Source organism: Lytechinus variegatus, chromosome 14, assembly GCF_018143015.1.
Source record: "Lytechinus variegatus isolate NC3 chromosome 14, Lvar_3.0, whole genome shotgun sequence".
NCBI lineage: Eukaryota > Metazoa > Echinodermata > Echinoidea > Temnopleuroida > Toxopneustidae > Lytechinus > Lytechinus variegatus.
Genome location: NC_054753.1, coordinates 16,128,546 through 16,150,866, shown reverse-complemented (window position 1 = coordinate 16,150,866; position 22,321 = coordinate 16,128,546). Strand labels below are relative to the sequence as shown.

Sequence of the window (22,321 nt, the reverse complement as noted above, 5' to 3'; positions counted from 1 at the left end):
TGTTTTGGCACACAAACATCATTGAATACAGGAGAGGAAACTGTTGGCATCTTGGCTGCTAACGTTGTTATCAGGTTTCTGAGGATATAGAGTCTCACTAATTAAAGAGAGGGCCAACGGTTAATATTCCCAATGGGTTAACCAGAAATCGACTTTATTCTAAAATTCCCTGACCTGGCTTTGAAACAGGGCAGTGCAAAGTACTGGAGAGGGCAGTAGTTAAGGGCTTTTTTCATGGTTTTTAAAAATTTTATGTAAGTTCTGTTCAATTCTGTGAACATTTCATTTTCTGTTGTTACCAGTACCCAAGTGAATTTTCTCAAATATAAACAATGTTTTACACATGAAACATGTGACAATATATGCATAATATCATACATGTGAATAGCATGATAATAACAATAAATCATTAATTAAAATTATTTTCGTCACTTTCTTCTGAAGTATTCTTTAGTCAAGTTCAAGTTGTTTATAATATCACGATACAATTGAATCAGAATATAATCTAGACTTCACATTATTTTCACAGCACCAATGGAAGCGGGTGATATACATATCTATAAGCATTATGTTACACAGAAAACAATAAGTCATTCATTCTTGTATATTACACTATGTACAATACTAGATATACATTAATATTTAACAAGAATGTATATTCTGAACACATACCTCTTAATATTTCAGGCTGGTTTTCACAAGGATAAAAGATGGATTAATGCTGTCTCTTGTTGACATCGGTCTTTGTGTTTTCTTTGTGAAAACCAGCCTTTTCATAGAAAAAGTAAATTTAACCAACCAAGCTGGACAGCGGTAACAGTAAAGGTTTGTTCTCTATACAACAAGGCAAAACAAGGATGAAATTTTTGTCGGCTTCCCGCAAGAAGGGACTTAGCATGCATGTGCGCAAAACATACATTCTTGAGACAATGCAAATTATGTTTTGACCCTATTTTTGTGCTTTTAGCAGCTTGTGTATTATTTTCTGTCCTAATTCTCAAACTTTCTGACAAGGCAAGTCTTTTTTAATTGATATTTTTTAATTCATTTTATTCAAAAACACTCTAAATGCTTTCTAATCTTAATGAATATCGTACACCCTTTTTCCGGGAAGAAAAATCAAGTTTCCGAAAAAAGTCACTAATGCAAATGCGCATTCCAGTTCCCGGAAAAATGCTGCTAGCTTGAATCGGTCTAAGCATGCGTAAGCATGTTGAATGAAAAACTGTCTTTTTTCCAGGAACGAAATGCGTGATCCAGTTTACCAGTAAAGGGACCCTTGCGCGTAAAGACATTGGAATGTTTTTGCTTTTACGTCATAATGACGTCACATTTAGGTTCGAGAATGGTACCAGAAGGAAGTTCATGTCATACTTTTTCCATTTCAGCAATTTTTTTTTTTCAGCGAGAGGCTGACAATGTATAAGGCTTGCAATCAAGCAGGAAGATAGCATCGGCCAATCAAGACCATTGTTGCATGTGCGCACAGTTCAAAATACAGCTATCAACCGATCAGATTCTCTGTCTAAACTCTGCCATTGGTCTTTAATTACAAGCAGAGCTGCTGGCCCGTAAACACACATTTCAGCATTTTAAAACCTGAAAATCAGTATTTTGGTAAGAAATCAGTATTTTCAAAGAATCAGGGAGCATATACAAACACTGAGATTGCCTGTAATTACACAGCGCTATGGAAATGCGAGCTATGCCGGCATTTACTTCAGTCCAATCATATGCAGTGAAAATCAGCGTAATTTCCTTGTTTATTTGTCTCTTCAATAATGAACTTTAAAAACATAATCATCTCGATGATCGACCAAGTCTTGAATGTCCATCAGATGAAAAAATTAATTATATATTGATCTGCCAAACAATGAAATTATTTCAGTCTTTTGCAGGCTCCACCTTATAGAGTAAAACAATAATCTGATAAAAGATTTAAGTAAATATGTATTTTATTTTTGCTGATTGATATTTATAAAAAAATCATATCAAATCTCACTCTGTAAATTGAGTGATTTAACTGCTGATATCATTATCTTCAAGGCATTTTACCAAGGTTTAACTTCACGTGCCCAAATGTAAGTAAATGCCCTCTTAATGTTACATAGATAATCAATTCCATTAAGTCTCTTTAGTTTGGATAACCACAGCATTTAAAATGCACATAGAATATGTTTAAGCATATTGCTTTTCCTCAATATGCTTAAAAGCATAATAGAGAGACAGCATTTTAACGAAGATGAACTGTAACATACATGTATAGACAAATGATGTTTGAACAGCACATAATGTCAAGTGCTTTGAACCCCCCCCCCCCCCCCCATGTCATTTATACCACAAAAATAACGCAAAATTGACTCTTTATACATTGTTGGGTTCTTCATAGAAGAAAATTAGAGGCATGTTTTTCATTTTAGCATGCAGCTGGTCTGGTGTTGGATTGCACTCATGCAAACAAAACTGACCTGAAACTCAATGCTGATTGATTTGGGTACACGTGGCAAGGGAAATAAATACCTGGACCAGTAATTGTTTTATTCATTAAAACATCCATGAAAATCTGATTTTGTATGTCGAATAATCTCGGCTAAACTCCCTAATAAGTACAAGAGTGTCTAGTTGTTTTTCTCTTCTTGTTTCTGTTTTTCAGCTCGATTTTATTATATATTATATCATATAGCTAGACTGCTCTACATAAATGCCTAATTATACTTATCAGCATCATGATTACAATAAGCCCATTGCAGTACTGTTTCACTGTATAGAAAGTGCTGATGTGACGGTCGTCTGGACGCTGTCTACGGGCGAGTTGTTTCTTTGGATCGGAATATCTTCATGTTGTCTGTACTGATTATCTTCAATTGCACGTCGGATCTAACAAGGCAACAGCAGACATACAGATATCATTGTTAATCAGGGTCAGAATAACTAGCATACTGAAAGTCAGCAAATGTACAATTGCGAATGTACTTTACTTAGATGAAATGATAAACAAGCTTAGAGAGTTAGATTTTGCAAATCTGAGACATGCTCCTCAAATTTAAAAGCCAACTTTGTAGACCTCAAACTGGTGAGCACATACATGTAATAGGTTAATGTGGAGTCATCTTGCACTGCATAGACCTATCTATGTCTTTCCAGTAATTTAATAAATGTGTGATATATTGAAGGACCAGTACCTACAAATTGTTCTTACAGATGTGTGGCACTATTCATCTGCCCATCATCATCATCATCACCATCATCATCACCACTATCACCACCACCATCATCATCATCCTCATCATCATCCTCCTCATCATCATCATCAACATCATCATCATCGTCATCATCATTATCACCGCTATCACCACCATCATCATCATCACCACTATCACCACCACCATCATCATCCTCCTCATCATCATCATCCTCATCATCATCATCATCATCATCAACATCATCAACATCATCATCATCATCGTCATCATCATTATCACCGCTATCACCACCATCATCATCATCATCACCACTATCACCACCACCACCATCATCATCCTCCTCATCATCATCCTCATCATCATCATCAACATCATCATTAACATCATCATCATCAACATCATCATCATCATTACCACTATCACCACCATCATCATCCTCATCATCATCACCATCATTATCAACATCATCAACATCATCACCATCATTATCATCACCATCATCATCATCACCACTATCACCACCACCATCATCATCCTCATCATCATCATCAACATCATCATCAACATCATCACCACTATCACCACCACCATCATCATCAACATCATCAACATCATCAACATCATCATCATCATCATCGCCATCACCATCATCACCATCCATCATCATCATCACATTCATTATCATCATTAAAGTAAAAGTTTGCAAAGAACTACATTGGCCCATAAAGTATGAATACATGTATGTGTGGATAAAAATAACTATGATAATTTCCATTAACATTATTGCTAGGAGAAAAGGGTGCTTCTAATTTTGACACTCCTTTATAGTAAGATATCATGGTACGACATGAAGAAAATTAAGAGCAAATCAAATGAATGAATGATTCCTAAAAAAGGTATTCTGGACTGTCCTCTTACCTCTTTGAGGGCAACAACACCCATCAGTCTACCGAGAGTGGTTACATAGGCATGGTTCAAACCAAGTAGGGAGAACAGCGAGTGCACCTGCAAGGTCAATAAACGATAGATAAATGTTAAAGAGGTGTGTCTTAGTAACCATGCCTATCAGCATATTGAGGGTGGTAATACACAGGTGTGATTTAAACAAATTAAAGAGTATGGAGAGTGTACCAGCAAGCTCAATACAAAATAGATTATCCTATACGAACTCCTTAAATCATGTGTTATGTCAGGAGCATAAATTTTCTTAAAGAAACTCAAAAGCGAGGGAGGAGCAAGGAGACCGAGCTTATCATTGGTGCACTTTTCATTTTCTAAAGTGCACACTTTTGTTGAATTAAAAAAAAAATATCAGTAAAAAATGTAAGATTTCAAACCTGCTCCCTCCCCCATTGCGTAAAGACATGATTGACCCACTGTCTAACGCCAGATCGGAAAATGTATCAGACATTTAAACCCATTCACTAATGGTTGCAGAAAGAAATATCTATGCAAGTGATGACTGTACCTTATGAAGTGAAGTCCTCTCTACCAGATGGAATGGAGCAGGGTCGATCTGACAATCTTTGAAGTCTAGTTCATCCCTTAGCTCCTGGTCCTCCCATTCATCTTTCTACATCATCAAAACACAAGTAAAATCAAACGTTTAAAAAAAAAACAAGGCAAAAGCAATTTTGTGTCTCGCCCACTTGTGAAAATGACCTGAAATATCGTGATTTACGAGGGCACGCAACAGAATTGTATTAAAACTTCATTGTGAAATGACTGGGATGATAACACTTGTCATAAGACCCTTGCACGTAAACTTTAGTGTTGACCTGAAAATGACCTTTGACCTTACCATGTGACCTCCAACTGCAGCAATAACATGCAGGTCCCCCAAGTCCATCTACCATCCAAGTTTGGTTGAAAAATGACGTACGGTTGTAAAGTTAGATGTCATGACGGAGCCTTGCATGTCAACTGTAACGTTAACCTGAAAATGACCTTTGACCTTACAATGTGACCTCCGAGTGCAGCATAACATGCAGGTCCCCCAACTCCATCTACCATCCAAGTTTGGTTGAAAAGCGACTTACGGTTGTGGAGTTATGTGTCATTAGGTTTGTGACGGACGGAAGACGGACGGACAACAGACAACATTTGGATCCCTAAGTCTCGCCTTCACCTCTCGTGGGCGAGACAAAAACACTGAAATAATAATATGCACAACACTTATACAGGACTAAATAAAATCATTCTTAACACTGCATACATGTACTATTAATCCGATTTTCAGCGGGGCTACCCTGATTGGACGCTTCAGCATTCAAGGAATACCTTCCTACCGGGTACCCACTGACCATAATAATTGTAAATTTATATTGCACAATTTCTATTTGGATATACTCAACTGCGCATTACAATACATGACAGACAAGCAGAAACGTAACGATCTCAAAATGACTTTTTACAGAATCTAATATAATGACCACCCAAGTGTCTGTTTGTATGATTAAAAAATATGCTCCAAAGGATTCTGGAAGAAATTGTGTAATTGCTGAGAAATAAGCAAAATAAGCACGGATTCAGTCACTTCCGTCGAGTCTTTATTCCAGCAATAATAACACACTGTCCCACGTGTGCCTATCTGTGTAGGCGATTTTCAGTGTGATGGTATTTCAGCTTAGATTTTACAATGTATGATTTCACGAGGTTCAGTTTGTGTAACTGTAACAGATCTAGATCCAGGATGATATAGTCATACTTAACCTCAAGTGGTTTTACAGACTTTCTCACGAAATTAGTGTTTTACTGCAACTACTATCATTTAGCCTTCAGTTTGACTTCGAGTCGCATGTAAATGCCGATGCGTATATGATATGCAAAGCGCAATCTTATTGATCAATACGCAGTAGTGCACGTCCTCTTGGCATGATCTGACCAACGTGGTCATGCTTATAATACTGCATGCAACTAGGCATTAAAGTGCGACTGTTAGTCATACTTAAATCTTTGTGAAACACCCCTATGGGTTGGGTATTGCATATCGCTTATTAATTACGATCTGGGATAAGTTCCTGTTACTCGATATCATACATGTAATGCAGCACATATTTGTACAGCAGTACAAGACTGATTAAAATACTGGATAAAATGAGAGGACTGGGGTGATAATCCATAGGCATTGATTTTTTTAAATATCCAATACCTTCTACATACAAGGATCACACAACTTGTCACACCCTCTTTGTTTGGTAATTAATATATATGGCCAACCCAACGAAACTGACTCCAAACCGATTGATGGTATGTACATGTATGTCAGTGGTAATGATGTTATACATGTAGCTATGGTTGGTCTAGGGTCTGTCTTACAAAGAGTTGCGATTGATCCAATCAACCTTAACTATATGGAAATCCATTAATGTCATAACTCTTTCTAAAGAAAATATTTATATTTTTTTTTGTAAACAATGGGAAGCACACTGACTTTTCAGGAAAACAATGAATTTGCTAATATCTATCCTATCTTATCTAGGAAAAATCTTGAACAAACATGCATTTTAGACACTGGCATTGCTGGTTTTCCATAGTTGTAGTTGATCTGGGCCCCATCTTACAAAGAGTTACAATTGATCCGATCAATCTCAACTCTATGGAAATCCATCAACTTCATAATTTATTTTTAAAGAAATTTGCGCAATGTCCTTTGAAAACAAGGAGAAGCATACTGCATTGTCAAGAAAATGATGAATGTATGAATATACATCACATCTAGAAAATATTTTGAGCAAACATGTATTTCAGATGCTGACATTGCTGGCTTTCCATAGTTGGTTGATTGGATCAATCACAAGGTAACTCTTTGATGGGGCCCAGAATTCAGTAATTAATAGGTTAATACATACCTCCTCTTCTGTCATGTCCTCAAACGTCCCAATAGACTGTAGAGAGAGGATGAAAGGGCGAGAGAGAGGAGGGGGGATGGAGAGGTGGAGAGGGGGGGATAGAGAGGGGGAGGGGGGAGGGGGAAAGAGAGAGGGAGAGGGGGAGGGAGGGAAAGAGAAAAAAGAGTGGAAGAGAAAGAGATAGAAAGCGTGTTATGATCCATATGGAATGCAAAAAATATTTTTAAAAATCAAACAGGAACAAAAGAATAAACATACAAAGCAAATAGAGCACAAAACAAAACAAAAACAATAAGATAAACCCAAAGGAAAAAAAGAACAATTGAAAAAATATAAAAAGGACAGAGAAAATATGATTTTCGAGAAATGAGAGGTGAAATGGAGGGGGGGTAGAGAATGGGAGTGGGGAATAATGAAGGCAGACAAAGAGTGAAAAAAGAAAGCGAGAGAGATAAGTACAAAGGTAGAATCATGAAAGAGACACGTGATTGGACTCAGACGACACAAGAGAGGCGAAGGAAGAGGTGGATAACATGGGGACATTAAGATTAAGAGGGGGGCATGACAGGGAAAGGTACGGATAAACAGAGAATTGCGAGGTGAGAAATAAAAAAAACACAATATAATTAGAAATGTATCTTCAGCAACCTTCCCATGAACTTGACAAGACTTATATTAAGAGGGGGGCATGACGGGGGAAAGGTACGGATAAACAGATAATTGAGAGTTGAGAAATAAAAAACACAATATAATTAGAAATGTATCTACAGCAAACCTTCCTATGAACTAGACAATATTTATATTAAGAGGGGGGCATGACGGGGAAAGGTACAGATAAACAGATAATTGAGAGGTGAGAAATAAAAAACACAATATAATTAGAAATGTATCTACAGCAACCTTCCTATGAACTTGACAATATTTATATTAAGAGGGGGGCATGACGGGGGAAAGGTACGGATAAACAGATAATTGAGAGGTGACAAATAAAAAAACACAATATAATTAGAAATGTATCTACAGCAACCTTCCTATGAACTCCACAATATTTATATTTAGGGTTAGGGGATCACCAAGGAAAGCAAGACGGTTAAACAGGAAGTCTTAATTCTTGTCACCAGGGAACGGAACATTGAAATCAATACATATAATGCCAAGCACGCTATTCTTCATGACTTCAAGGATTGCTTATTTGGAAATAGATGTCTTAAACAATTAACACAGATGACAAAACTTGTAGTTGTCTTTACTAGCGAAAGGCACATTGAAATCAATTCATTTGAAACCGACGATAACTGTTCTTTTTTAATTTTAAGAGAGCTAATGTGGAAATAAATGTTTAAACAATTAACGAAGATAACGAAACATGTTATGTCTTAAATAGTGGTTGGCATATTGGAATCAATGCATTAAAACCAACTACATGTATAACTGTTCTCTGAGAAATTTTTAAGAGTACTAATGTCGAAATAAATGCTTTAAACAATTAACGAAACATGTAATATCTTCAATAGGGAACAGCACAATGAAATCAATGCGTTAAAGCTATAACTGTGTTCTTTGTGAATTTTAAGATTGCTTATGAGGAAATAAATGCTTTAAACAATTTTGACAACAAAACATGGAATGCCTTTACGAGGGACCGTGCATTGAATTCAATGCATTTAATACTAACTCTAACTGTTCTTGGTGAATCTTAGGATTGCTAAAGTGGAAATAGATGCTTAAAACAATTAACTGTGATAATTAAACATTATTTTTCAAAATGTGTCATCAGGAAGGGGGCATAAAAGTGAGACTGGTAGAAGTTGCCTTTAAAGGAGTATGCATCTGATTAAAAAAAGGGATATTAGAAGTAGAAACAAAATATTTGAATCATTTCAGTGAATGTTTTATGAGCCCCAGGGGCCCATAGCATAACACTTTTGCCATAAAAAACTCTGGCCAAGTGTTTGCCAGAGTTCTTTAGTGTGTAATTTCCAATGGCATATTTTTTTTGCCAGAATTTTTTATGGCAAAAGTTTTATGCAACAGGCCCCTGATGAGGAATTTTGAAGGTTTTGAAGACTTCAAAAACAAAAATCCCTCATCGGAACACAAACAAATCAGCAATGAAACACTGTAATGTTTGAATTTATCAAAATAGAATAAATTTCTCATAAATTTCTCATGTTTCTAAATTCAGACAAAACAATCTATCATTCATAAGCATTGCCTGTACACAAAAATTTGTAATTATAAGTGTACCAGGAGCATTTTTTTTTAATAGCGAGGCAAATAAAAAGAAATTTGGAAAGCAATACAGCATACATTAGCATGCAGTACATAGCCTCAATATCATACATGCTGGGATTGCACTACTTCTAATCCTTATTTAAACTTTCATCAATGTTTCTAACATGTTTCTGCATTGATCAGTTGATGTTAAACAAATTTAGGGCATTTTCCTCCTTTAAGGTTCATGGTTATGGGTTGCATGCAGGGGGTGAAGTTTGGAGGGGGTGGGGCATTTCATGCAACATATACTCAGTGGTTTTCCACTGATTAATGTTATAAGCTACCGAAATCCTTGCATCCGATTGGCTGAGAGCAAATTACTCTGTGAAAATCATCGACAAAACTTTTCGTGAAAGACTCCCTTGGATTTTGATTTTGGTAGGAGATTGAATGAGAAGAGCGACTGTCATAGGAAAGTGTGTAATATACCCCTGAGCATTCAGATGAATGTTATAAGCTACCGAAATCCTTGCATCCGATTGGCTGAGAGCAAATTACTCTGTGAAAATCATCGACAGAACTTTTCGTGAAAGACTCCCTTGGATTTTGATTTTGGTAGGAGATTGAATGAGAAGAGCGACTGTCATAGGAAAGTGTGTAATATACCCCTGAGCATTCAGATTAATGTTATAAGCTACCGAAATCCTTGCATCCAATTGGCTAAGAGCAAATTACTCTGTGAAAATCATCGACAGAACTTTTCATGAAAGACTCCCTGGGATTTTGACTTTGGTAGGAGATTGACCGAGAAGAGTGGCTGTCGCACGAGCGTGTGTCATATACCCTTGAGCTTAAAGAGTTCAAATTGAGGTCAACCCGATGCTACCGTCTAATGACAAAAAGAAGCAACATTGTGTGATCAGCTTCTAACTACTCTAACGTGTGATTGTTTTAATTTAAGAGGAAATCTACCGATTTGCCCTTTTGGGGGATTTTTTTTCTTCAATCTCTCACAAAATGGAATGGGGTATCAGGTGGAATGACTAACATGAACATGAACACCAAGTAAAAACACTTTATTTATTTTTCCCAATGCCTTTTAGCACATGGACTTAACAGTAGTTGTTTAGCAAAGTTTAATTTTTGACATCTTTTCTTCAATACATTAAGCATGGTTGTTAAATTGTTACATAACTGTCAATTTCATGTACTAACAGTAATGAATAAAATTTTAAACAGGATTTTCTCCGTGTAATGAGGGAAATAACCAAGTATGAGTTCATAAAATGAAGTTCAATATAATCGTTTAAAAAAACAGAAATTGCAGGCATACATATTGTTCAGTGAAATTAAGGCATGCACAAACATTTATGAAAGTAAATAAATACAAACACACACACAGTTATTTTTTACAAAATAAAAAAAAATGAAACCATTTGAAAGAACATTGGCACAGGATTGGAATAAAGAATTAATGAGATTGTAAGCAACACAATTATGCATACCAGTAACAGAACATTGTCTGTTCATTCATTACATTCAGATGCACAAAGTGAAAAAAAATTGCTGTAAACCCAATTAGTATTCCAACAAACATAACCACGAGGAAATTACACAGTTGATAGCATTCACACAGAATCAGGAAAGTAGCTTAACTGAATTTAACCTTCTTCTTCACACAATATCCCTGAATATGTTCTCCTCCTTCCTATTAGGTGGTGCTGCACCAGCCCGTGTTTGTTCAATCTCAAGATTTTAGCCCGATCGAGATTCAAGAAACCCCATCTCCACCATCGCAAGAAGAGCGATTCCTGCTCGAGCGAGGCATCGATGCATTATGGTCTGACGCTGTGAATAAATAATCCCGAGTGCGTCTGCATACACGAATTAGCATGATAATTCGTAAAATAGCGCGCTATTTTGCAAATAATCCGAAGTTGACTTGGGATTGCAATCTCGAGATTAATCCTATGATCTAGCGCGATCATTGCGTCTCCATTGCAAATAATCTCAAGATTGTTCAAATCGAGATTATTTGCCGGATCAGAAATAGCAGGCTAATTTGAAAACTCGGGATGGTGCAGACGGCCCTCTTGTTAATCTCATTTTCTCCTTCTCTTCCTCTTTCTCTCCATCTCTGCCTCTTTCTTTCTCCCTTCTCCCTCTCCCCTCTCAGTCCCCGTCCCTTTTCTTTATACACATTTTGGCCCCTAAACAAGTTGTCGCCAGAATATGACCCCGGGGGAAAAAGCTTGGGAAAAAAAACATACACCTGTACCCTAAACATGTTTGGCTAGTCTAAAAAAAAAGCTTTGGAAAGAAAACATACTCTAAACATGTTCGACCCTGCGATTGGCCATTGGCCAGTCTTTCAAAACTACCCCTTTAAAAAAAAATCAGTATTTGATACCCTCAACAAGTGTATGTGCAGCCCGCGTTTAAAACTGAAAGAACACCCCTTTAAAAGCCATTTTTGGTCATGCATGTGTACAGCAACATATTTTTCTGCCCCCCCCCTGAAACCGAAAGAACACCCCTTTAAACGCCTTTTTTTTGTCATGCATGTGTACAGCAATATATTTGACTACCCCCCCCCCCCCCGGGTATATGTACCAACAGTGCCTAAAAGACAGGGTTGTAGTTTGTTTGATGTGAAGACTTAAATCGCAGGGATCACTCTCTGCATAGCGAACGCAATGAATCATTTGCCACCTGTTGGTACTGTTACAACTGTTATCACAGTGTCAATTAAACATGGTGTGATCCCAGTAATCCTAGAAATAAAAAAAAAAATGTTGTGAACTTGAAAGATGACCCGAATCATATCAATATATATACTATAGTTTGCCTGCTATTTACAAGAAAAGAAGTATCCTAATTTCACATTATAATTTATCCTTGTCTTTCCTTCAACTTTTGTCTTTGTTATTGGCCTTTTTCCTTCTCATCTTCTCCTCCTCTTCATACCCCTAGCCTTCCTTCCCTCGTCCTCCTTCCTCCTCTTGTTTTCGTCCTCCTTCCTCCTCTTTGTTTTCTTCCCCTCCACTTTCTCCTCCCACTTCTCCTCTTCCGCCTTAATCTGTTTTTTTTCCTTTCTTTCTTTTTTAGTATTAAATAAGCTATAAAATAAGCCTAAAATGTGAAACTCAAGACAGCTCTATCTATGATGTAAACTTACTATATGCCAATTTCTACTACTTCATGACATTCACCATGTTCATTTCACTTTCCTACATCCTATATCATATGAAATGAATGAAAATAAAAAGGCGGGGAAAAGGAGCAGAGTGTGAGGGACACTAAGATCAGATTCCCTTGTACTTGTTCAAACAGCTGTACTCTAAGAAATCCCTTGGCCTCTTAAATATGCGGGGTCAAATTAATTGAAAGCTTGCCAAGATTACAGTACATGTCCATGCTTTTCCTCAAGATTTGAATTTGCCTAACTGTAAGACTACTTTGACCCACATGAAATAGGAGTAATGTATTAAGAACTCTCACTTCATAAAAACAAGTTTTTGCCTAACTTTAGACATGGTGCGACACTTATGATTAGTGATCATTTTCAATTCAAGCACACATTTAAAAAAAATTTGCAGTGCACAAAGAATTTTTTTTCTGGACATGACTTTTCTCTCTTATGGGTCTTCCCTGAATATAAATTAAATTATATGCCCCTATTACTAGTACATAAATTTCATGGAATAATGTAATACAAATTTTCAAGTTGAAAAGAGAAAAATTCTTAAGAATTAAGGAAGGGCATGGACCGATTTAACTAAAGGAGGGAGTTCATGGATTGTTAAGAAATTAAATCTTGTTCAGTTTTAGGAGATAAATAAGGAGACAGATAAAGGTCATTCACAGTGCATGAGCAGATGCAGCAGATTTGTCATAATGACATCATTACACACGAACACAATGATGTATTAATATGCAAGTCACTTTGTAGAATGCGATCATGAATGTGTATAGCATGTAACAGAGTGTAATACATGTATAATGCTTTTAATACTTAATATTCAGTTTTGCTCAGACACTTTTTAACATGGGCTGAATATGATTACCTCTTACATTTGACAAAGGTATGTCTGACTTTGCAGCAAGAAGTAGTTTTTTTTGTCAAGTGGATTCCAAAATAGCAGTTCAAGTCCAAATAAAACAAAACATGAATAAAGTTTCAATGCCAGAGAGTTGTCTGGTGTGTTTTATGAAATGTCACCCTCTGCGAGGAGTGATGTCATATCTGACTTTTTGATGGCCGTGCACTTTAAACTATGAGGTTTGCCCTTAAGTTGGCGCAATGAAGTTATTACTTTAGCTGGTTTCTCATCTCCATTGTTACTTAATGTTGCAATGTCTTTAGTCCCTGAGGGGGGGGCACTTCCATTGACGAGTGTGTACCATGCGTGTCCAAAGAAACGCGTAAAAAGAATCTTTTTTTCATGCTTAGGCATGTTACATATGTAACATAATAAGGGTGTCAAAAAACACAGAAAAAGGGTATATATTTTGCTACTAAAGATAAATGTTTACAGTCAAATTTGGGGGCATAAAAAGACAAAAATTTAATATAATGGATGTACTTAATGCCCCAACACTACGTGTATAGTGTCCTATTTTAGCGAAGTGTGGGATGTCTGGTGGTACTATATAAACCAAATATAAGTAAAGGTAAAGCCCACATCCATGGCATAACAAATAAAATATCGCTGTACTTGTTTGATTCAGGGAATACTAGTCAAGGACAGTTTTGTTTCCAATACCAGGGTAAGGGTAGGGTTTCAAATGCCGACAATTAAAGGGGTGCATTTTTACAACATGGCAAATACTTGTTTAGGGTGCTTTTCGAAACCCCATGGATGTGCATGGTATCCATAATCCACCTGTCAATGGAAGTGGCCCCCTGGGCCTTTAGCAAAATAATATTTTACCCAAGAGATATTTTATTTGAAAACTTTATTACACGCTCTTTCAAAAGCCTCTTTACATCTAACGTAGAGATACATGTACATGTAGAGCATAATCTCATTCACTGACTGAGCAGCCTCTTCCCTCCCCACTCTCTCTCTCTCTCTCTTTTCTCTCCTGTTTTTCAATTTTCCTCTATTTTCTATCCCCCATCATTCATTCATAAATTTCCGCCATCAATTCATCAATTTCATTTCTTTCACTAACTAATGCTCATGCAGACAAACTTGTGAAAATCAATTAAATACATTTTGCAACAAAAAATGCTGAAAATCATAATACAGGTACAAAATTCTGAAGCAACAATTTACCCCCAATGAAATGTCAACACCACATACAGTATAAGCCCAAACACAGTGCCAATTTCCTTTGAACATAATTCACGCAAATGTGACATTCTTACCTCATACTATAATCAATGTGATTGGATGCATGATGGGTAGAAAAATGAAAGTGGATAAAATGATGATGATGATAACAAATGCAATCATAAATACTGAAAAATGTATTCAAATGGGCCAATCGATGGCAAAGAGGCAATTACGATATACAGTGCGTATCAAAAAAAAGTTTACACTTTGAAAAAATCCTGTAAAATTATACATTTGTAATATCCTGAAGTTTTTTCCACTTTTTAACATTGGTACAGATCCATTTGAGCAAATGACAATATAACCGTCGAAAAATATTTCCGCTTGAATGAGCACCACTTACTTTTTAAAAAGTTAGTGAAAAATGATTTGCGCAGAACTTTGAAATACTTATGCGAATTAAAGTAGACCTTAATCATGAAGAACACGTAGACTTTAGCTAGTAAAATTGATTTGAAGATATCTTTTACCTTTTTTGACTTGTTTCCTTGCCCAAAACACTTCAAAGACTACGGTACATTTGGCCCCACCCCATTTCCCCACACACCTAGGCCACCGTGACGATATTTGCTTTACACCGAGCTGTGATTTACATAGACCGGCTTAAGCTTGATTTTTATTTTTTAGTCATTGCTAAGCTTGGGAAAAGTGTGGAGAAACAATTATTAAATGAAAAATGAAATGTACACCCACTGTCAATGATAAAAACTTAGTGAAAAAATGCTGGAGATGTCTGATATAAACTTTTGTTCACATTTAGTCATGTCCTCAGATCCAGCTGGAACAAAAAGGGTAAACATTGTGCTTACTAAGTGTTTAAATTTCAATTTGGGTGGTAAATTGTTACAAAATGCTTGAATGTATCCGTATTATTTCAATTGACTAAAAGTGCATGGGAAGTGTATGAGAAATGTTTCGCATGGTGAGTTTGATTTCGCCCTTTCCCCCTTGACACAGCGTAAAACAGGCATTTCTGCGCAAACAGATTTCTGCGAGCTTTACAAAAATGGACAGTGCTCACTCAAGTGTAACATTCTGACAAAACTTTTACTTTCATTGGATAGATGATACCCAAACCCAAGATTACATGTGAAAAAATTACCCTCATGTTGTATATTTTTTAATTCCCAGGGCTTTTTCAAAGTGTAAACTTTTTTTTGATACGCACTGTATATTTCTAATGAGGTCATTCACAAATATTTTGCCATTAACATGATGATAAAGGCAAACTTATCTAGGTTGAATACTTGATACATCAGCAATCACAAAATACATATGAACAGGCACAAATCCTATTGGATCTTGAAAAGTACATGTAAGACATTTGGTTAATTTGTAATAAGTTCAAAATTGTTAAAAAGGTTAAAATATTTGTCATAGCTTGTACACAATCATGCTGCTATTTAGTAATGAACCAATGGTTAATAACAGTATTTACAAAAATCATGAAGTTTTTAAATACAAATGTTTCCACATTTAATTGAAGCAAACACTCCAACATGCACTCATGCACATAAAAAAAAGTTATTAACAAATACATGTAGTTACATCGGAAAACAAAAAACAAGCAAAAAATGTCAAGTTAAGAAGTTCATGAACAATAATGTTTCAATGAGATGGAACAACATTACTGATCATTGAATATTATGTAGGTTAAGAGTGTGTTCAATACACAAAGAGCGACCTTGAATGCATCATTAAGGGCAATGTACATGTGTAAGAAATGGTAAATGGCAAATGAAAGATTACATAATACATTTAAATATGTGAATTTCATGAGTAATAAATCCCAGTACACATGTACAATAAATGAAATTCCCCATGGTGTCTATACATATTGGCCCGTATTCTGAAGTCTGGTTTAACAAACTCAGGTTTAAAGTTGTGGTTTAAGTATGGACAGCCAATTGTTACATAATCAATAACAGTAGAGATATCATGCTTTCAGCTCATTTGGCTCTCAAATTATTCATAATTGTGTAGGAAGTATAAATAGACGATTGTCTTCACCATTAATGAATCAGGAAAGAGCACAGTAAACATAAGAAACATGTAACTTTATGAAAAAAAAAACTTAATAAAAATTTTGATACTTTTGGCTTCCCATACTTAAACCACAACTTTAAACCTGAGTTTAAGTTAAACCCGACTTCAGAATACGGGCCATTGAGTATTTATTATTGAAGCAATAATTTCTTGAAAAACAATATACACACAAAAACAGATATATTTATGATGAAAATAAATTTGTTAGAGATCATATACAGAAACATACCTGCCAACCATTCTGCAAGCCAAGAATACGTTCAAATAATTTATTTTAAAAAATATGAAAATAAAGACCTTTTTAAAGTTCTCAATATTTGCATAACAAATACCATTCCTATAATTTCCCAAATAGGGTAATCCCTTAAAAAAAGAGGTCGTAAAAGCAGGTATGTCAAAAAAGCAAACTCAAATTTGACAAAAATGCACATTTCATAAGGAAGAATGCACGATCAACGATGTGACTTTTTGATATTTGTAACATATTTTTTTGGAAAAAAGATTGAGCAGCATTCGCATGAGTGACTGATAGACTCGTTTGGTTAATAACCAAGTTACATGTAGGAAATCATGCATAGAAGTATATGTGTACACAGAAGGCAAGCAGCTGTGAAGAGGAAATTACATGTACAAGGTTTTTGTATACTAATCACGCACTATCAATTGACCTTACATACATGTACATCTTTCACTTGATAATCATATTGTAACGTCTGTTTGTGCTTTACCGATATTTTTAATATCCCATCATTCAAATTAAGAGGACATCAACAAACACATGTTTGTAGCTTACATGTATTAAGGCAAAAACAGGAAAGTATTAGGAAATTAATAAAAATCAACAATGATGTTAAGAACAGACATTTGCACATGAACGGCATACACATTGGCGGCGGAAGCCAAATATTTTAGGAGGGGACAACCAACAATTTTTTTAACAAGCAAAAAAAAAAAAAAAAAAGGTTCTCAACCAAAAAAATTTAGGGGGGATGTAGGAAAATAAATTGACAAGCAAAAAAAAAAAAAAAAAGGTCATCAACAACAAATTTAGGGGGGGACCCCCCCCCCTCAAATTTCCCCCCGCTTCCGCCGCCTATGGGCATACAGGTTTAAATTTTAGCACCCATGGTACTTGCAAACAGACAAATTAGCCATTAAAAACCTTAGTAATATTGTCAATGCTTACTGAGCATTTTTTTTATCCTATTAACTTTTTTCTTCCTTTGTTAAATTTTTGCTTTCTGTTTATTCTACATGTGTTAAGGCAAAAACAGGAAAGTACTAGGAAATTAATATAAATCAACAATGATGTTAAGAACAGACATTTGCACATGAACGGCATACACATTGGCGGCGGAAGCCAACAATTTTAGGAGGGGACAACCAACAATTTTTTGACAAGCAAAAAAAAAAAAAAAAGGTTCTCAACCCAAAAATTTTAGGGGGGACGTAGGAAAATAAATAGACAAGCAAAAAAAAAAAAAAAAAAAAGGTCATCAACAACAAATTTAGGGGGGGACACCCCCCCATTTCCGCCGCCTATGGGCATACAGGTTTAAATTTTAGTACCCATGGTACTTGCAAACAGACAAATTAGCCATTAAAAACCTTAGTAATATTGTCAATGCTTACTGAGCATTTTTTTTATCCTATTAACTTTTTTCTTCCTTTGTTAAATTTTTTTTCCGTTTATTCTTGCATATCATATTAATAAGTGCAAGTTGAAAACTTCAGTTTGTCAATAATTAAAAAATAAGAAGTAAAAGGAAATATATGAATGAAATAATTATCAAATGAAGAAGAAAATAAATAAAAGGAAAGTAAATGAAAAAAGTTAATAAATCAAATGCATTTAAATTAATGATTAAAAGAAAAATAAAGAAACAGAAAAAATAAGAATAAATAAACAAATGAATGAATATTTAAATACAGAGAGAAATAACTAAACAAGAGTGACTCATGATATTTTAGTATACTGAAAAGGGTAGATAAGGTGAAGTTTATTATTTAATTCATATTTCAAGCAAAACCTGGGTATTAAGAGTGCTCACTGGTAAAGACAGGAAAAAAGTGTTATTTTAGGCAGGTGACCATTATTGATATAGGTTTGATTTTAATAGTACATGCACCAGAGATCAACCAATTTCAAGGGTAATATAATAATGCAGCCTGTATATACTTGGTTATAGACAAAAGGGTGACAGAGCTACTTACTTTCCGTGAATTCTAGTAGAACAGAAGATAGAGAGAGAGACATATAGAAGTTATAAACCAACACAGAAATATGTAGAGATAGAAGCAGAGCTAAAGAGATCTATTTGAACTGGCATAGGGAAATTGAGTCGAGGCCGGCACTTCTTGGTCACAAGGCCATCAGAGAAAACCTTCTCCCATAGATTTTGTACATGTGACTCAGGCTGAGGCCAAGACCAAGGCCGGCCTTGACTACATCACTGAATAGGCCTGTACATGAACATAACCTCCATGAAGAGAGAGAGGGAAAGAGATCACATGACTCAGTCATACCAGTCAGGTGACTGACAGAAGTAGCACAAGATCTGTACATAACCAACTGAAGGAATTAATCCTACCGGGTACCCATTCACCTCACCTGGGTCGAGTGAAGCACAGTGTGGATAAATTTCTTGCTGAAGGGTAACACACCATGGCGAGGATTCGAACCCACGACCCTCTGTTTGAAAGGCGAAAGTCAGAACCACTAGACCACGATGCGCCCACATTTACAATCAGGTAGTCAACTTAACTATACTTTTGAAATGTTTTTGATCTAAAAAGCTTGGGTTACCAAATGCGATGACTCTTTTTGTTGCATTACATGTTCCATATTAAAACAATCATAACAATCAGACATTCTATATGTTCCATGGACATTAACCTTAAAATAGACCAAACACGCCCCCCCCCCCCTGCTAAAATTTATTGCTCCGTTAGAGAATCTATCAAAATCTTCATCAAAACATATAAATTTGGATGTAACTCAGTGCAATTTATAAATCTCAGAGAGCACTTGAAATTATGAGAATTTTAATAATGAAAGTGAAAACATAGGCAATAATACTAGAAAAGGATATGACAACAAAATAGAGGATAATCAGGCAGTCTGAAAAGTCAAACTAGATCAAATGATCAATGTGAGTGAGGTCCTAGGTACCACTATTTCATGAAGGATAATTGCCTCTTAGCATGTGACTTCAATTTCACTTCCATTTCTAAAGGAAGAATGTTTTACAAATACAATGGTCTTGCTCGAGATCATGTGAGCATAGCTTTGTCTAAGATGTACAGTATAACGTCGCTGGGCTTATCTGATAAAACCTTGTATCTCAAACTTCAAATATTTTGATGACAGCTAAAAATAGCTGGATTTTAGAGTTATAACATGGGTAGCAAACTTCTTTTGACTTGAAAGAGAAATTGACAGGTATCAGGAAACTATTTTCAGACAATATGAGATTGCTACCACTGTTGTATCTTTTAATTACAGCCTTTTCGAGGCTGCCCTCTAAATTTTCAAATTCTAAGATACAAGGTTTTATCAGCCCAGCCAAAATAAATAATGAAACCACACATAAATCATGTCTTTAATGAAGAGCACATTGCAGAAACCATCATTTATTCATACAGAAATTTACATGGTCAATGTGGAAAGCAATGTTTTTGCACATTATCGAATTTGTAATTGCCAATCCCAACATGAGCACATTTTACAAAGAAACTGCAATGATAAACTGCAAACCAATTTATTTGTTGTGCGAGTAACTTTTGTATGAATTTCGCATGCAAAAACTTGCAAGACTTTGAAAGTATGTGGCTTGAATTTAACGGGGAACCTAGCGTAGCCTGGAAAACATTGCTACCACTTTGCGAGATGTTGAATTCACTTCCGAACACAACTTGCAAAAAGCACAAAGGAAAACCCTCTAAAAAATAAAAGAATTTGAATATTATAAAATCTTACTACCTCATCTCAAATAAAATTTATTGTTATATGATTATTTAGACATTCTCCAAATTTCTAGTAAAATAATACTTATACAGGATCGACTATATTAGAAATTGATGATGACAATGATTATGATGGCGATGACAATTATGATGATGATGATTGTGATGATGGTAATGATGAAACAATGATGATGATGATAATGATGATGATGATGACACAACAATCATGATGATGATAATGATGATGATGATGATGATGATGATGATGATGATAATGATGAAGATGACAATGATGATGATACTGATAATCAAAATGATTAAAATGATAGATGGTAACAATAAACATTGATAAAAAAAATGATAGTGATGGTGGTGAAAGGAATGTGTGATGATGATGGTGATGATGATAATGATGGTGATGCTGATAATGATAACGATGATGATGTCATAAAGATTTCGATGACAAAGTTAAGTATTTTTTAAATATGTTTATTAGTTCTCCACATAGTGGCTGGTTAACCCTCTTCAGTCAAAGTGGCTGTTCTACTGAGGAGCCCAAGGATGATAATGATGTTGATATTGGTGATGTTAAGGAGGATTGTGATGATAATTAATATTGATTAAATATCATTTTAACTATTCCGATGACAACAAAAATAGAGTTTTTTAATGAAAATGAAAATCATGAAAATATGACGCATAATGAAAAGCAGGATAAGGTAGCATGCATCACAAAACTCACCAATCTAATTTGCTTTCCAAACACTGAAGCACGTTTAAAGTCTAAAGTTGCAGAGGGGGAACTATTTGAAGATGCACCCTAAAACAAAAAGAACCAAGATCCACCAAACAGCATGCACATGAAATACACAATTTGACATCTAATACTAGACACTTAAAGGCCATATCCTTGTATGATATGAGTGAGTTGAATCGATAGAGTAGAAAGTAAAAATTCAAACGGAATGCAAATGGCAGTGTTTTTTGGCAAGATTTGTGACAGCTGCACTTGACCCAGCTGAGGTAATGGAGTACCTGGCAGGAAGTTGTTCCTTTAAATTACTTAAGCACCTTGTTGTTAGCTGTGCTAAAGCTTGGCAGTCATTCTGGAGCCCTAAGACTATCATAGCGAAAAAGACGTGAGCACTTTTCAATTAAAATCATTATTATCATAATCATTTTGATGCTCTTTGTATTATTACAAAACAGCTTGCTAAAAGTCAGTCCATCCCCCAAAAAACTTGATTTTAATAGAAAAAATTCAAACAAGCATAAAGTTAAAACAAAAAAACCTGATCGGATGTCAAATAAGAAATTTATGACATCATACTTCATATATGACATTAATGAAATTTTCAGTGTTGTGCTTGTTTCATTTTTCTCTTTATATTCAACACAACTTTTTGTTGGGGTAGACTTGCCATTTTAATTCACCTCTACTGATTCAACTCGACTCATATTCTGTGAACACTTTTCAAAGAATAATCATGCATTGAACTAAAAAAGCAACAAGATTAACAAAATTAACAATACTGGTGAAATCTCTAACATAGGTCAATGTCGTGATGGGAGGAGTGGTATAGCACGGATTTCGCTCGAACTCCAAACTACAGCTAATCTGTAGACTAGTTCTTTTTATACTGCAGGCAATGAACATCTAAAGCAATCTTTATAGGAAAAATGGCATCTGAACATT

The 22,321-nt window shown here is 35.4% G+C and overlaps 1 protein-coding gene across 12 annotated transcripts in view; it reads right to left on the bottom strand.

Moving 5' to 3' along the window:
- Positions 1-2,714: 2,714 nt before the first annotated feature.
- The window catches only part of LOC121427156 (chloride channel protein 2-like), a 42,842-nt gene continuing 23,235 nt past the window's right edge, over positions 2,715-22,321 (bottom strand). For 2 of the 12 annotated variants that reach the window (XM_041623413.1, XM_041623417.1), the window contains 5 exons: positions 14,646-14,651; positions 7,055-7,090; positions 4,672-4,776; positions 4,122-4,208; positions 2,715-2,877 (listed from right to left, as the gene is read on the bottom strand). In XM_041623413.1, coding sequence (XP_041479347.1) covers positions 2,758-2,877; positions 4,122-4,208; positions 4,672-4,776; positions 7,055-7,090; positions 14,646-14,651 — 354 coding nt within the window. In that variant the 3' untranslated portion in view covers positions 2,715-2,757. Of the gene's footprint in view, positions 2,878-4,121; positions 4,209-4,671; positions 4,777-7,054; positions 7,091-14,645; positions 14,652-16,888; positions 16,901-18,873; positions 18,886-21,367; positions 21,446-22,321 lie in introns of all 12 variants that reach the window. The other 10 variants (XM_041623406.1, XM_041623407.1, XM_041623408.1 and 7 more) reach the window with 10 other exon arrangements.